General features: G+C 51.4%; 1 protein-coding gene and 1 long non-coding RNA gene across 2 annotated transcripts; one reads left to right on the top strand and one right to left on the bottom strand.

The window, feature by feature from the left end:
- Nucleotides 1-5,436: 5,436 nt before the first annotated feature.
- LOC127347174 (probable E3 ubiquitin-protein ligase RHY1A) lies at nucleotides 5,437-15,009 on the top strand. Its single transcript, XM_071818777.1, has 3 exons — nucleotides 5,437-5,591; nucleotides 14,115-14,308; nucleotides 14,414-15,009. Exons 1-3 carry the CDS (start codon nucleotides 5,445-5,447, stop codon nucleotides 14,853-14,855), a joined length of 783 nt encoding a protein of 260 aa, XP_071674878.1. The 5' UTR covers nucleotides 5,437-5,444; the 3' UTR covers nucleotides 14,856-15,009.
- On the bottom strand, nucleotides 14,011-14,698 carry LOC139830526 (uncharacterized). The gene is made up of 2 exons (XR_011742794.1): nucleotides 14,614-14,698; nucleotides 14,011-14,537 (listed from the first exon to the last, which is right to left on the bottom strand). It is a non-coding gene; the product is annotated as an uncharacterized lncRNA (long non-coding RNA).
- Nucleotides 15,010-15,471: the final 462 nt, after the last annotated feature.

Here is a 15,471-nt window from a genome sequence, read left to right as displayed (position 1 = left end):
GTGAACGTCTATCGCAGCAACAAGAGCCTCATCTTGTAGGCTTTGGAATCTCTTCAAGGGTGAGACTCGATAATCCCCTCGTTGCTACCGTCTTCTAGATTGCATCTTGGCTTGGATTTCGTGTTCGCGGTAGGAAATTTTTTGTTTTCTATGCTACGTTATCCTACATGAACCACGGGGGCATCCCCAAGCTTAGGCTTTTCACTCTTCTTGATCATATATCATCCTCCTCTCTTGACCCTTGAAAACTTCCTTCACACCAAACTTCTCATAAACATCATTAGAGGGGTTAGTACTCAAAAAAAACTTTAATCCACTTTAGTCCTGTAGTGACACATTGCAAGAACTCAATAAAACATTAGCTACAGCTCTCCACGTCTAGAAAGCCTCACTTAAAGTCCACAAGAGACAATGCAAAAAATAGAGACAGAATCTGTCAAAACAGAACAGCCAGTAAACACGAATTTTTAAGAGGTACTTCCGTTGCTCAAATCAGAAAACTCAAAACTAATGAAAGTTGCGTACATATCTGTGGAACGCGCATGTAAATTGGCAGATTTTTCTGAGTTACCTACAGAGAGCCCTGCCCAAATTCGTGTCAGATAGAAATCTGTTTCTGCGCAGAAATCCAAATCTAGCATCAACTTCCTATTAGAGACTTTACTTGGCACAACAATGCAATAAAATAAAGATAAGGAGAGGTTGCTACAGTAGTAACAACTTCCAAGACACAACAAAACAGTAGCAAAATAAAGACATGGGTTATCTTCCAAGAAGTTCTTTCTTTATAGCCATTAAGATGGGCTCAGCAATTTTAATGATGCTCACATAAGGATGAGAGTTGAAGCAAAAGAGAGCATCAAAAAGCAAGTTCAAAACACATTTAAGTCTAACCCACTTCCTATGCATAGGAATCTTGTACACAAATAAATTCATGAAGAACAAAGTGACAAGCATAAGAAAATAAAACAAGAGTAACTTCAAAATTTTCAGCATATAGAGATGTGTTTTAGTATCATGCAAATTTCTACAACCACATTTTCCTCTCTCATAATAATTTTCAGTAGCTTCATGAACAAACTCAACAATATAACTATCACATAAAGCATGTTTCTCATGATCCATAAACATATAATTTTTATCAAGCTCAAAAATAGCGGGATTAAAACTTTCAAACTCACTTTTATCAATAATATAACAAGATGATTGATCAATCTCAAGAGATATGGGACTCCTAGATAAAGTCAAGACCTCTCCAATCCCATTTTCATTAGTAGTACAATTAATATTATCAAGTAATATAGGACCATCATCTAGAGATTTATCATAAACATTTGCTAAGCAAAATTCTTTAGTACCATGCATTTCGACATCAGGCACAAACAAAGCATTATCATAAGATTTATCAAAATAGCATGGATTATCATAGATAACAGTAGCATAATCATTCTCACAAGTTTTACTCATAGGTAATATTTCAAGAGAATCCACAGGAACATAACATTCTTCCTCCTTTGGTAAGCATGGAGGACAATCAAATAGTGTAAGAGATAAAGAGTTACTCTCATTAGAAGGTTGGCATGGGTAGCTACTCCATTCTTCCTCCCTTTGTTCATCACTCTCCTCTTCTTTTTCATCCAATGGGCTTTCAGGTTCATCAATTTCCTCCTCTTTTTCATCCAATGAGCTTTCAGGTTCATCAATTTCTTCTTCCACAGGTTCCTGCAAATTGTGAGTGCATTCTTGTGCATTAATGAGTCTCTCTTTATAATCAATGATATAAGGATTATCACTTTAACTTTCTATGCAAAAATTAAGGATAGAAGAGACATAATCTTTAAGGTCCTTACAAACAGCACAAGTTTCATAATTTTTAAACATGAAGGATTCTATCTCAGAGGCTCCCATAAATATGACAAATTGTTCTACCTCTTCGAACCCGAGATGAATATAGTTATTCCAATTATAGTTCTTAATTAAAACTTCCTCACTAAAGCCACATTAAAATTTAAGATGTTTAGTATCCTCTTTAGAGCAACAGTTTATATCATGGCGTTTAAGCAAGATTTTAGCAATTGTATTCAGTTTTTCTATCACATCACTCATAACTTTTCCCGTTCTTGATTCTCTATAATTATTATATAATTCAATAAGCTCCAAATAGGTCGTGGGTTCTCCCATAACAACAATTTTTAATTTTTCGGTTTTTCAAATTTTTATGGATTTTTGGGCATATGAGAAAAGTAAAACAAAACAAAAAGAAACTAAACAAAAGTAAACTAAGCAAAATAATACTAGACAGAAATAAACTAAGCACAAATAAACTAGAAGAAAGTAAACTAAGTAAAACAAAATAAAATAAAACAGAGAGAGAGAGGTGGAGTGTACTCCCCAGGTGAACTTATGAGTAGAGCTATGCCTCCCCGGCAACGGCGCCAGAAAATAGTCTTGATAACCCACAAGTATAGGGGATCGCAACAGTCTTCGAGGGAAGTAAAACCCAAATTTATTGATTCGACACAAGGGGAGGTAAAGAATACTTATAAGCCTTAACAACTGGGTTGTCAATTCAGCTGCACCTGGAAAAGCACTAGTAACAGGAGTGATGTGAAAGCAGCAGTAATATGAGAGCAGAGTAATAAAGAATAACAAAGACAGAATGATAATATGAAAGCAATGGCACCAGAAAATAGTTGATACTACTTCCAATGACATGTAGGAACGAGTATATGATGATGAAAGATGGACCGGGGTTCCCAGCTATCTACACTAGTGGTAACTCTCCAATAACAAGTGTTGGGTGAACAAATTACAGTTGAGCAATTGATAGGATTGAAATAGCATTAAGACAGAACATCAAGATTATTAATCATGTAGGCATGTTTTCCATATTTAGTCATACGTGCTCGCAATGAGAAACTTGCATAACATCTTTTGTCCTACCAGCCGGTGGCAGCCGGGCCTCTAGGGAATCTACTGGAAATTAAGGTACTCCTTTTAATAGAGCACCGGAGCAAAGCATTAACACTCCGTGAAAACATGTGATCCTCATATCTAAGCATTCCCCTCCAGTTATCCCAGTTGCTTTCATGTGCAAACAACTTGTAGATACAATCTAAGCAATAAGTATAGAGCTTAAATCTAAGATCATGCCACTCGGGCCCTAGTGACAAGCATTAAACACAACAAGATTGCAGCAACAATAACTTCACAAACTTTATAGATAGACTATCATAATGTAACAATCCATCGGATCCCAACAAACACAACACCGATTACATCAGATGAATCTCAATCATGTAAGGCAGCTCATGAGATCATTGTATTGAAGTACATGGGGGAGAGAATACCAACTAGCTACAGCTAGAACCCGTAGTCCATGGGGGAACTACTCACGGAGCATGATGGAGGCGGTGGCGTCGATGGAGATGGCTTCCGGGGGCACTTCCCCGTCCCGGCAGGGTGCCGGAACAGAGAATTCTGTCCCCCGAAACGAGTTTCGCGATGGTGGCGGCGCCCCTGGAGTCTTTCTGGAGTTTCGTCAATCGGTCTCGATGTTTTAGGTCAGGACGGCTTAAATAGGCGAAGAGACGGAGTCGGAGGGGCCACGGGGCCTCCTCACACTAGGGTGGCGCCCCCCCCCCTTGGGCCGCGCCGCCACCACGTGTGGGGCCCCCAGGGCACCCCTCTGGTCCCCCTCTGACTTTCTGGAAGGTTCCGGGAAAAATAAGATGTTGGGTCTTCGTTTCGTCGAATTCCGAGAATATTGCCCGAACAGCCTTTCTGGAACCAAAAACAACAGAAAACAGCAACTGGCCCTTCGGCATCTCGTTAATAGGTTAGTTCCGGAAAATGCATAAAAACATTATAAAGTGCAAGCAACACATGTAAGTATTGTCATAAAACAAGCATGGAACATCAGAAATTATAGGTACGTTGGAGACGTATAGAGGGGTAGACGTGCACCACATGGTAAGTGCTGGTAAAGAGTTTATTCAGTCGGAAGCAAAGGGGAGGCTCGCCAATAAAAATTGAGATAAGCTACTAAGGATAAGTTATATCTTATTCTTTAACATATCCCTACACGTCCATCAATCAATTGCCATATAAAAGTGAAACGAGAATCCACCGATTCAATTTTTCTTTGGTTAGTAGTATGAACCTGCATGTGTTAATTCGTTTCCATAGTTTTTTGGTTTACTTTGCAGCTTGGTTCAATTATTATCTTAGTGCCGTTAAGATCCAGATGTTCACAGTCAAGAAGAAAATATATCTGAATGGTGGTTGCCAAGTTAAAGTAAGCTAAACTAATGAACTTACGGCGGTTGCTAGCACACTCAACAATATCCAGATCAATATGTACCCAATGGGGTTGGAGTTGGGCTCTTCGAGTGACCTCTTGGAAGTTGATCGATGATTATGTTGTAATCACTTATACTAATTTTGTATACTTTCAACAAATGCAAATATCAATGTATACATTTTTTGCATCACTTACTTATCATAGTTAACCCCATTAGAAATTTGTGTAATATATTTGTTTTTTCTTATATTGTTCTCATGTACTAAATTGAAGACCGTACATTTTAAGTATATTTACAGGATGTGCTATGTGTTTTTTACATTTTGGGACATTGTCCCTTAGATTTTCTACCTAGATCGAGCACCTTTTAAATGTGAAAACTGGAAGGAGATGGTATCACAAGACTTTGTGGACTAAATTATGAAACTTGCATGATCGGTATATATACTTGTACTCCTATATTATAACATCCAAAAATATATCTTTAGGTTTATCTAAAACATAATATCTCACAAGTATCTTAAAAAAATTGAGAGTGGGAGAGAATATTGTTCGTTTGACTTACTTTGATAGCCCAGCTCATCTTTCTCCGTACCAGTATATAACTTGCTCAATTTTGTCTAGACACGAAAAATATATAAACAATACATCTCTATCTAGAAAAGGTTGAGCAAATTATTTAAAGGCAGAGATAGTAGTAATAATCATATGATTTTCGTATTCGCTACACCATAGAAGGGCGTGTTTAAAAAAGGAATTTGACAAGTAAACGTGTCATTTTTATGTCTCGTTGCTGCTAAAATTTTCTACTGGACATTTTCGGCCTTTGTGCAAAATCTTATTGAAATTTTAATACTAGCTCTGCCGCACCTTAAAAAGCTTCCGATCAAGACGAGGGAGCAAACGAGTCAGCTCCTTGCGCTGCGGGACAAAAGCCGCCGCGTTGGCTATCTCATCCGGCGCGAGCAACCGGACAGGTGCAAGCAACTTGGGCTGCAAACGACGCAGGAGGATCGGAGGCGACGGTGGCGAGAGTACTCAGTGCACAAACGTCGCCTCACGGCCCGGCGGCTGCGGAACAAGTAGCAAGATGCGGTGCAACTGTACGAGGACAGGCTAGGATTTATCTCTCGGTGGCCGCATGCCGATCGCCGCTACGCTCTTCTACTTGCAGCGCCGCCGCCCACAACCGCCGCCGGCGGAGCCCACCAACAGCTCACCTCGCCGCCACTCCCCCGCCACCGCCCGCCGCCAGGTTCACCCCATTCGCTCCGCGCACCACAGGACGGTAAGATCGTTCACCATATCACAGTCTCCTTTGCCTCTGTTTCCTTCTCTCTGTGACGACTCGGTAGTGGTTTTGGGGGGTTTGCTGTGAATTCCTGCGGTAGAAACTGAGGAGTGGAGGGAGCATTCCATTCCGGATAATCCAGCGTAGGAGATGCATGTGCTGTGTTTGTTGAAATGCTTCACTTGATTATTAGTGGGTAGCAAACAAGAGCATGCAATGATCGATTCTATGTGCACAGAAAGGAGCCCCGGGTTTGTGACATAAAAATAATGGAGTGTAGGAGCCAGACAATGGTGCGGAGGCACTCCAACTCCAAGCGACAGCTCTTCAGGCCCATATGGCTGCTTTTTTCCAATCGCACGCTGAGAATTGAAGGTCAGGATGTCTCAACAGATGAAGAGGCAGCGTGATGGTCGCCATCGTCCTGTGCATTGAGTCGCCAGTAAAAAACTCGTGTATATATATGCCCTGGTTACCCAAAAAACGTTATGGTACGTTTAGGTCTCTTCTGATCTTGTAGATGATGGATGTGAGAAACTCGAGTTTTAGCAAGGATGAAAAGGCAGGTTAAGCTAGGTCCTAGCACTACAGGAAGACCTGCTCCTCGCGTCGCACCCCACGCGACGCCGGGAGCCCACCCTCGCCGCGCCGCCAGCAGCCGGCCTACGCCGCCCCCCTTGCCGCCGCTGCCGTCGGCCCTTGCCGCGGTGGTGGCGGGCCTCATCTTCAAAGGGGGTGAGGTGGGTCCGAGATCTTCGTCGGGGTGGCCGGCCCGTGTGGGGCGTCGCCGGCTGGGAGGAAGGAAGCCAGGGCGGCGGCCCTGGGACCCCGTCTGCTGCGGCGGCGGGTGGTGCGGCTGGGCGCTGCGGCCGCGGCGGTGTGGCCGTGGTGCGGCAGCAGGTGGCGGCGGGCGGGCCGACCCGGGCCCGATCTAGGCCTTGGTTGGTTGTCTGGCGAGCGGGGAGCCAGGAGGTGGTGCGACGGAGGGTGGGCGCGGTGGCAGTTTGCTGTTGCCGGCGGGGGGCGGCCATGGAGGCGCGCTGCTGCTCGGGTGGTCCGGGCGGGCGCTGTGTGGCCCTGTGTGCCGCGGTGGTGCTGGGGAGGGCGCGGTCTGGGCGCCGTGCCGCTGCTGCGGCAGTTCGTCGCGGGCGAGGTGCTGCTGGCTGCTGCGGAAGGGTTCTGCTAGGGTGCCGGGCCGGCTGCCCCAGGCAGCGGCGGAGTGTTGGTGGGTGAGGTGGTCGACGGCAATGGTTTGCGGGCTGGCCTATGGCTGTCCTGCCGGTGTAGGAGGCCTCGACGGGAGGGGGCTTGCTCCGGGTGAAAGCTCAGCCCGACTAGGTCGGTGCCGGCGATGGCGACGCCCCGAGGCGCCGTTCCCCTTCTTGAAGGCATCGTTGTGGAGCTCCTACCTCTCCTAACTTCAAGGCTTCATGCTCTCCGGGTGAAAACCCAAGCTCTTGCCTCGGCCGGAGCTGGCGACGGCGGCGATCTCGTCGCTTCCCTTCTTGGAGGCGTCGTCTTTGGAGCGCATGACCTTCACTCGGTGAGGGTGGCCTGTTTGTCGGGCTGCGTTGCCTTGCCATCTGCGTTGGAGGATGCCGAGGAGGCGGCCTCGGGTAGGTGGCTGTGAGCCGGGGCGGCGGCCTCGGAAGGCGGTACGGCAGCATCTCTATAGTGTGGGGATGTGGCTTGCCACAGCTTGGGTGGCGACCCTGGCCTTGTGGGCGGCAGGGCAGTCGGCTCGGTCGGATGCGTCCTGGTGCGGACGGTCGGACGTTATGTCGGGGCGGCTGCCCAGGATGAGTTGGTGTGATGCCCGTGGTCTGCGGCCGTTTGCCCTGTGCAGCTTGGGTTGCGGGTGGACGAATCGTGCGGCGTTGCAGATCGAGAGCGAGCGGTGGTACGTCGGGGCGGCGGCCCCGGAAGGTGGTGGTCTTGGTGGACGTGCAGGGCGCGACGGAGCAGCGGTATGTCGGAGCGGCGGCTCCGAATGTTCGTCATCTTGACAGTGTTGAGGACATCGACTTAGTGTCGCGAGGGCGACAAGGTCGTTTTGGCACAGTTCTCTGAGAGGTTCGTCTTCTTCAGCTATGCTGGAGTGTCCCGTGTCTGCTCCTCCCATAGTAGGCACGGGGTCTTCGCTCCGGTTTGGTTGGATGGCAAGCTAGTCTTGGCGAGTGTGTCGTCGTCCGCTTGTATAAAGCAGTGTGTTCGAGTGGGTTTGTTCTTGTGGCGTGGCGAGTGTGGCCTTGGCCCCGTGGTGTCTTTGTATGGTTTTTGCATGGTTTTCTCCTAAAAACTATGCACTTTCTTGGTAGAGACTAGGGTTCTACCGGGTCTAGGGCGGAGATTGTAAGGTTGGAAGTGAGGGCGGTGAGGCTGGAGAGCTCGGCGCCGGCGGCTGGGCGCCGTCGCGGAGGAAGGAGGCGGCGGCTAGGGTTGGTGCGGCGGGGGCGTAGGGGTCTCCCGTCTCCCTTCAGGAGACGAGACAGTAATGATACTGAATATTGTCTGATTAATCTCGAAGGGATACAAGTGTTTATATAGGAGGACGGCCTCCTCTAAACCCTAATTTACTTGGGCTAAGCCCGTAATTTACTTGGGCTAAGCCCATAACTAGCCACTAGTGGGCTTCCTGCGTGTATAGGTCAAACCGACCATAACATCTCTCCCCGCCTTCTCAAATAGCTCGTCCTCGAGCTGAACTTCTGGAAACTGCTGGCGGAGATCTTCAAGCTTCTCCCAAGTCGCCTCATCCTCTGGCAGGCCTTTCCAATGCACCAAGACGTGCCAAACACCACGGCGCTGCTGGGCCTTCAACACGCGAGCCACACTCGCCGGGGCAGGCTCGAGACGCCCATCCGAAGTAGGTGGAAGAGCTGGTGGTGCAGAAGGAGGGTCTCCCCGGTAGGCCTTCAGGAGACCGACGTTGAAGACGTCGTGGAGGCGCGAGCCCGCAGGCAACTCAAGGCGGTAGGCGAGCTTGCCGATGCGCTCCAGCACATGGAAAGGACCGGCGTAACGAGGGCCCAACTTGCGCCGGGAGCGCGGGTCCAAGGACTGGGTCGTCCGGTGAAGAAGGCGGAGCCAGACCCAGTCGCCCACCGCAAACTCCGCCTCGCGATGATGTGCATCATAGTACCTCCTAGCCAGCTGCTGAGCCTGAAGAAGTCGCTGGTGCGCCTCAGCCAGTATCTCATTGCGGGTACGCAGCAGGTCATCCACCGTCTCAGTACGGGCCGTGCCAGACGCATAGGGAAGCATCGCCGGTGGTGGCCTCCCGTAGACCACCTCAAAGGGCGTAGTGTGCAGCGCGGAGTGGTAGGACGTGTTGTAGCAGTACTCGGGCCACGCCAGCCAGTCCACCCAAGCTCGTGGACGATCCCCGGTGATGCAGCGCAGGTACATGGCGATGATCTTGTTGACGACCTCAGACTGGCCGTCCGTCTGAGGATGAAACGCCGTGCTCATGCAGAGCTTCACGCCCGCCAACCCAAAGAGGTCTCTCCAGACGTGACCCATGAACACAGGATCACGATCACTGACGATAGAGGACGGAAACCCGTGGAGGCGAACGATGCCGTCGAAGAAGGCGCGTGCCACGGACGCCACCGTATAGGGATGGCCGAGGGCGATGAAGTGCACGTACTTGGAGAAACGGTCGACCACCGTGAGGATGACGGACTTGCCGCCAACCTTCGGCAGCCCCTCGATGAAGTCCATGGAGATGTCCGCCCACACCTGGGACGGCACGTCCAGCGGTTGCAGTAAGCCCGCCGGACGGAGCGTCTCCGTCTTGTTCCGCTGGCATGTGACACACGCCCGCACCCAGTCTCGCACCAGGACGCCATCCCCTGGAATGTAAAAATCAGCGCGGAGACGGTGCAGGGTCTTCTGGACGCCCTCGTGACCTGCAGAATGCGCCAAGGACAAGGCCTGGTGGCGCAGGTCTCCATGATCCGGCACGAAGATGCAGCGCCCATGGAGGAGTAGTCCCTCGTCCAGGCGCCATGGCGCGGCCAGCTCGCCGTCGGCCAGGCGCTGGTGCAGCTGCTGCGCATCCGCGGCCTCGGCAGTAGCATGGCGAACCTCGTCGATGAAGGCGAAAGATGGCCCGGAGTGGATGCAGAGGGCCGCACCGACCGTGGGCGCGTCCACGGCGTCGTCGATGTCGCGGCGGGACAGGGCGTCGGCGACTGTGTTGAGGCGGCCGGGGCGGTACTCGACGATGAAGTCGAAGCCGAAGAGCTTGCTGATCCACTGATGCTGCGGCACTGTGGAGAGGCGCTGATCCAGCAAGAACTTCAGGCTGTAGTGGTCCGTGCGCACACGGAACGTCCGGCCCCAAAGATACACCCGCCAGTGGCGCACCGCCTGGACCAGCCCGATCAGCTCGCGCTCATATGCGGCGAGCTTGTGGTGGCGCGCGGCGAAGGGGCGGCTGAAGAAAGCGAGTGGCCCCTCGCCCTGGTGAAGAACGGCGCCGAAGCCGATGCCGGAGGCGTCGCAGTCCACCACAAATGGCTCGTCGAAGTCCGGCATCTGAAGAACGGGACCCGTCGTGAGTGCCCGCTGCAGGGCGGCGAAGGCCGTGGCCGCCTCCTCGTCCCAGGAGAAAGCGCCGCGGCGAAGCGGGCGCGTGAGAGGCGCGGCGATGAGGCCGAAGTCCTGGATGTACCGCCGGTAGTATCCCGCGAGGCCCAAAAATCCGCGAAGAGCTCGCGGCGACTGGGGCGTCGGCCAGGCGGCGACGGCGGCGACCTTGTCCGCGTCCATCGCGACCCCGTCGGCGGAGATGACGTGGCCCAAGTACGCGACGGAGGTCGTGCCAAACGAGCACTTCGAGCGCTTGAGATGAAGACGATGCGCTCGAACCTCGTTGAAGATGATGGCCACGTGCTGCAGGTGCTCCGCCTAGGATGCGCTGTAGATCAAAATATCATCAAAGAAAACAAGCACAAACGGTGTAAGTAGGGGCTGAGAACGTCGTTCATCAGGGCCTGGAAGGTCGCTGGCGCGTTGGAGAGGCCGAACGGCATCACCAAAAACTCGTAGTGGCCATGGTGAGCGCGGCGGCCATCAGGTGTAGCTGCGGGGATGCGCCAGTGCTGCCCAAGCCCGTCCAGTGAACACGGCGGCCGCCCTCGCGCCAGAAGATGAGGGACAGCACGTCGAGGTCCCACAGGATGGGGCCTAAGGTGCTCAGGAAGTCGAGGCCGAGGATGAAGTCGTAGCAGCCCAAGTCGATGCCGACGCAGTCGATGGAGAATGGCTCGTCTCCTACGAGCACGGGAACCTGTCGCGCCACGCCCTGGCACGTAAGACGGTCCCCGTTGGCGATGGTGACGTTGTACTTCTCCGATCCCGCCGGCTGGAGAGCGAGGCGGCGCATGGCGGTGTTGGACAGGAAGTTGTGCGTCGAGCCCGTGTCCACCAGCGCAGTGAGACGCTCCCCATTGATCGTCACCGGGAGCAGCATCGTCTTGGCCGTCTTGATGCCCTCCATAGCATGAAGAGAGACGACGAAGGCGGACGCGTCGACCGGCGCGTAGGTCGTGACACCGGCCTCAGTGATGGTGGCGGCCGCGAGCTCGGTAGTGAGGGCCTCCACGTCGGCGTCGTCGACGGTCTCCAGGTAGAAGAGGCGGGCGCACATGTGGCCCGGCGCGTACTTCTCGTCGCAGTTGAAGCACAGCCCCTGGCGGCGCCGCTCGAGCTGCTCCGCAGCCGTCAGCCGCTTGAAGGGGCGAGTCGGCGCAGGAGGGCCCGCGGCGCAGCGGCCGGCGCGGGGCGCGGCGGGGCGGTGGGCGTCGGGGCGGGTCGGAGCGCGGGACGAGCGCTGCCACGTTGCGCGTAGACCTGCTGCATGGCGATGGCGCGCTGCTCGTAGGCCCGTGCGTAGTACATGGCCGTCTGCAGGTCCGCAGGCTCGCGCATCTCGACGTCGATGCGGATGTAGTCGGGGAGGCCGCCGACGAAAAGATCGGCACGCTGCCGCGCCGAGACGCCCGGGGCATGGCACGCGAGCGCCTGAAAGCGGTCGGCGAAGTCCTAGACCGTGGTGGTGAAGGCGAGGCGTCCCAGCTCGGCGAGGCGGCTTCCGCGTAGGGTCGGCCCAAACCGCTGGAGGCACAGGTCGCGGAAGCGCTCCCAGGACGGCATCCCGCCCTCGTCCTGCTCGAGGGCGTAGTACCAAGTCTGCGCGGCGCCCCGTAGGTGATAGGAGGCGATCCACGTGCGGTCGGCGCTGAGCGTCCGCTGCCCCTGAAAAAACTGCTCACACTGGTTCAGCCAGTTCAGGGGATCGGTGGCGCCGTCGTAGGTGGCGAACTCCAGCTTGGTGAAGTGGGGCGGCTGCTGTGCCAGAGTCGGGACCTCGGAGGCGCCCTCCTGGAGGCCCGGGTTGAAGGACGTGCTCGCGGCGAAGGGGGCCGCAAACCCGCCAGGACCGCCAAAGGGGTGGGCGGGCTGCTGAACCGTCGTCCGCGCCGCAGTCTGAGTGTAGACGGGCGACGCGTCGATCCATGTGGGAATTGGCGAGGGCGATGGTGGCCACCACGCGGGGCAACCGTTGCTGGCGGCGGAGGTGGGCGGTGGAGGCGGCGGAACGGCGGCCGGTGGGGGCGGCGGGTGCTGGCCGGCCTTGATCTCCGCGAGCTCGAAACGGATGGCGCGGAGACTGTCGGCGAGGTTCGCCAAGGTAGCGGGCAGGAGGTCGAGACCCGTGGGGGCGGCGGCGGCCTGGTCTCCGTTGGCGGCGGCGGCGGCTCCCTGCAGCGCGTGGGCGCCTGTCATGGCGGCGGCGGTGGCGGTGGTGGTGTTGGTGGCGGCGGCGGACGTGGCAGCGATGGGGTCGACGGGGGGGCTGTTGGAGCCCATGAGACCTAGGCAATCTGATACCAAAGTGGTAGACACTAGGGTTCTACCGGGTCTAGGGCGGAGATTGTAAGGGTGGAAGTGAGGGCGGTGAGGCTGGAGAGCTCGGCGCCGGCGGCTGGGCGCCGGCGCGGAGGAAGGAGGCGGCGGCTAGGGTTGGTGCGGCGGGGGCGCAGGGGTCTCCCGTCTCCCTTCAGGAGACGAGACAGTAATGATATTGAATATTGTCTGATTAATCTCGAAGGGATACAAGTGTTTATATAGGAGGACGGCCTCCTCTAAACCCTAATTTACTTGGGCTAAGCCCCTAATTTACTTGGGCTAAGCCCATAACTAGCCACTAGTGGGCTTCCTGCGTGTATAGGTCAAACCGACCATAACATTTCTTCTTGATTAATGGATGAGGCAAAGATTTTGCCTCCGTTTCAAAAAAAAGGCAGGTTAAGTTAGGTGCTCCTGGTGTTCTCTTTTCAGGTGTTGGGGCTTCCAGGCTATGCCTGGTGCATACTCTGCAGCTCTCGCAGACCCTGTAACTCTTTTTTAGGTCTTTTTCTTATTCTTCTTTGGGCTTTGGTGCATTGCAACACAAACAAAACTTTGCTCCGTTATCTTCTGATAGTGGAACCTGGAGCATGCCATGCTTTGTATTGCAAAAACGAAAAAAAATGAAATGGAGACAGAGATGCATTCCCGTCGATTGATCACTGCAAAATTTCAGACCATTAGTTATGTTAAATAGATTTTGGGAATTCAGGTCTTTTATCGTGACCGGTCTAAACAGTTTAATTGCTTGTTGTTTTGACTAGGTCCTCTTAAACCAAATATTTTGGCAAGGAAACATAAGCAATGTCCTCGCAGAAATAGGGAGATTTCAGTCATGAGTGGGTTGCGGATTAACACTTGATTCATGCTACTCTTAATTGATGATTTATAGTATGTCATTTTACATTTTGTAAAGAGCTACCCAAGAATTTGTTTCTGCTGACATGGTTAGTTTGTTTGGTCAACGTTTTAAGGAAACAAACCATGTCAGTATGATGCTAATCCAATACAGGTCGTTTGTTTCAGTGTTAAATTACTGATAGCAAATGCCTTTGTGTCGTAAAAGAAGAGGTGATTTACATTATATTTATGGAAAGACAAAATTATCTGAATTGTAACAAGGATCAAATTGAAGTGTGCATTTAGTCATGGTCAAAAAAAGTGTGCATTTAGTTTGGTTACAGTTTTATCCTTTTTGGAGGTGATGTGAGTGTTTCCAGCTTTGAACATGTGGCAATTAGAATGCAACTAGCTGCAAATATGCCGTGTGTGCAACCTGTTTTTCACTTATTGTTCTACAGAACAGTTTATGTTAGACCTAGAAATCCACAGAATTCCGCGGATTGCAAACTACATTCTTAGTCATTTTATTGATCTAAAATTTCTTACATAGGTTCTCTTGCTTTTTTATATAAATTTGGTAAAGAAAAGAAGCAAATGCATGATTACATGAACATCTGCTATACGAGATACGAGATGCAATACAAAAGTCTGAACGTTTTCCAAATTCAGTTTGCCTTACTGTACCAACTTTTGTGAAGCATTGATAATTACAGTATAAACTAGATTATTTTTTCTCATCTGTCAACCTATGAAGCGCAGGGCTATGAAATTACTCGGGGTAACCAGAGAGATTGTGGGGCTAGAAAAAGCATAACTGAGCCCACAAGAGACAAACTCTTGAGTTCAGGATTGAGCACCAACACATCAAATGACCGACTTCCTGATGCGGTTCAGCAAGCAAAGGAGAGGCTTCATCAAAGACTCCGAAGCCTAGACTTGTTTGCGGGAAGAAGGTCTGACAACAATTTTGCTCACACTGTTTGCTTGTTTTAAGCACCAAGTCTACGTGCTACAATATTCGCAGTTCTTCATTGATCCACATTTTCCAGTTGTTGCAGGCAAACATCACCAGCAGTACGAACCATTCAAGCTGGGCCTCATCTCTCTTCTGAAACTGGTGTCTGCACAGCAAAGGATAGCAGCCTGGATGGCCAAACCATTCGCTTCAACTCCAGTGCCACCCTGTCAACCCACAAAGTTAAACAAATCACAGCAGGGCCTTGCAGCGATGCGGCAGGGGTAGCGCCAGGTACGAGACCTGTCTCCAAACTAGGAGAAGAAACTCTCCCAATAACTATTGAAGGCGGTGACAGGGAGTCCTCAGTGGACTGCTCGATATGTCTGGAAGGATGCCATGGTGCTGCAGAAGGCCTGGTACAGCTGCAGTGCAAGCACGTCTTCCATTCAGCATGTCTGGAGCAATGGCTTCAGTCCCGCGCCGATTGTCGTACTGCAGGGCCAGCGTTAGCCTATCACGGAAAGAGTGACCTCGAGTGTTAGCAACGGTGGCACCGCTCCAGTGAAAGAACACTTCGAGTTGATGTGTTTTTTGATGTATATATCAGTAATGTGTCCCTGCGTCGCAGCAGAACAATGAATAATATTTGTAGATGAATTGGTGGTCAGAGTAGCTATATGCGTGCCGTGACAGACACCGATGTCTTCTGCAACGATCCGTGGATCTCTCTCCCTTGCCACCGTCCGGTGTCCTCTTCACATACACATTGTTTGCCCTTCAGATTCGGTGTGACATGAAGCAACGATGGCACAGATGCGGCAACTGGCTTCAGCTCTGCTTGGTGAATGGTGACCCGGATTCCACCTCTCTCTGCACGCACGAAGCCACTTCCCACAAATCGAAGACAAGCAACTAGCTGCTCAAATAGACCACTTTATGTAAACAAGGAACATTTTTTGCTTCATATATAAATGATTAATAATGTCATCATGAGCATCTACGTATGAACAATTAGGAACCAGAAGAAATATCTTACGCCCGAAAATAATTTTGGCTAATTATAAACACCGAGCTTTTGTGCTCATCCAGAAATACCCTGTCATATATTTTATTCAGGGATTTGGAATAAAAAAAAATAGTAAGAGAACAAAAAATTGA

The sequence above is a fragment of the Lolium perenne genome, chromosome 4, assembly GCF_019359855.2.
Source record: "Lolium perenne isolate Kyuss_39 chromosome 4, Kyuss_2.0, whole genome shotgun sequence".
Lineage (NCBI taxonomy): Eukaryota > Viridiplantae > Streptophyta > Magnoliopsida > Poales > Poaceae > Lolium > Lolium perenne.
This window is presented reverse-complemented; position numbering and strand designations above follow the sequence as displayed.

Excerpts from the sequence above, each read along its gene's own strand:
- LOC127347174 (XM_071818777.1), top strand. The coding sequence starts at position 5,445 with ATGCCGATCGCCGCTACGCTCTTCTACTTGCAGCGCCGCCGCCCACAA. Across the intron at positions 5,592-14,114 it reads GCTCCGCGCACCACAGGACG|GGCTATGAAATTACTCGGGG; the intron begins GTAAGATCGTTC and ends TATGAAGCGCAG. Across the intron at positions 14,309-14,413 it reads GACTTGTTTGCGGGAAGAAG|GCAAACATCACCAGCAGTAC; the intron begins GTCTGACAACAA and ends CAGTTGTTGCAG.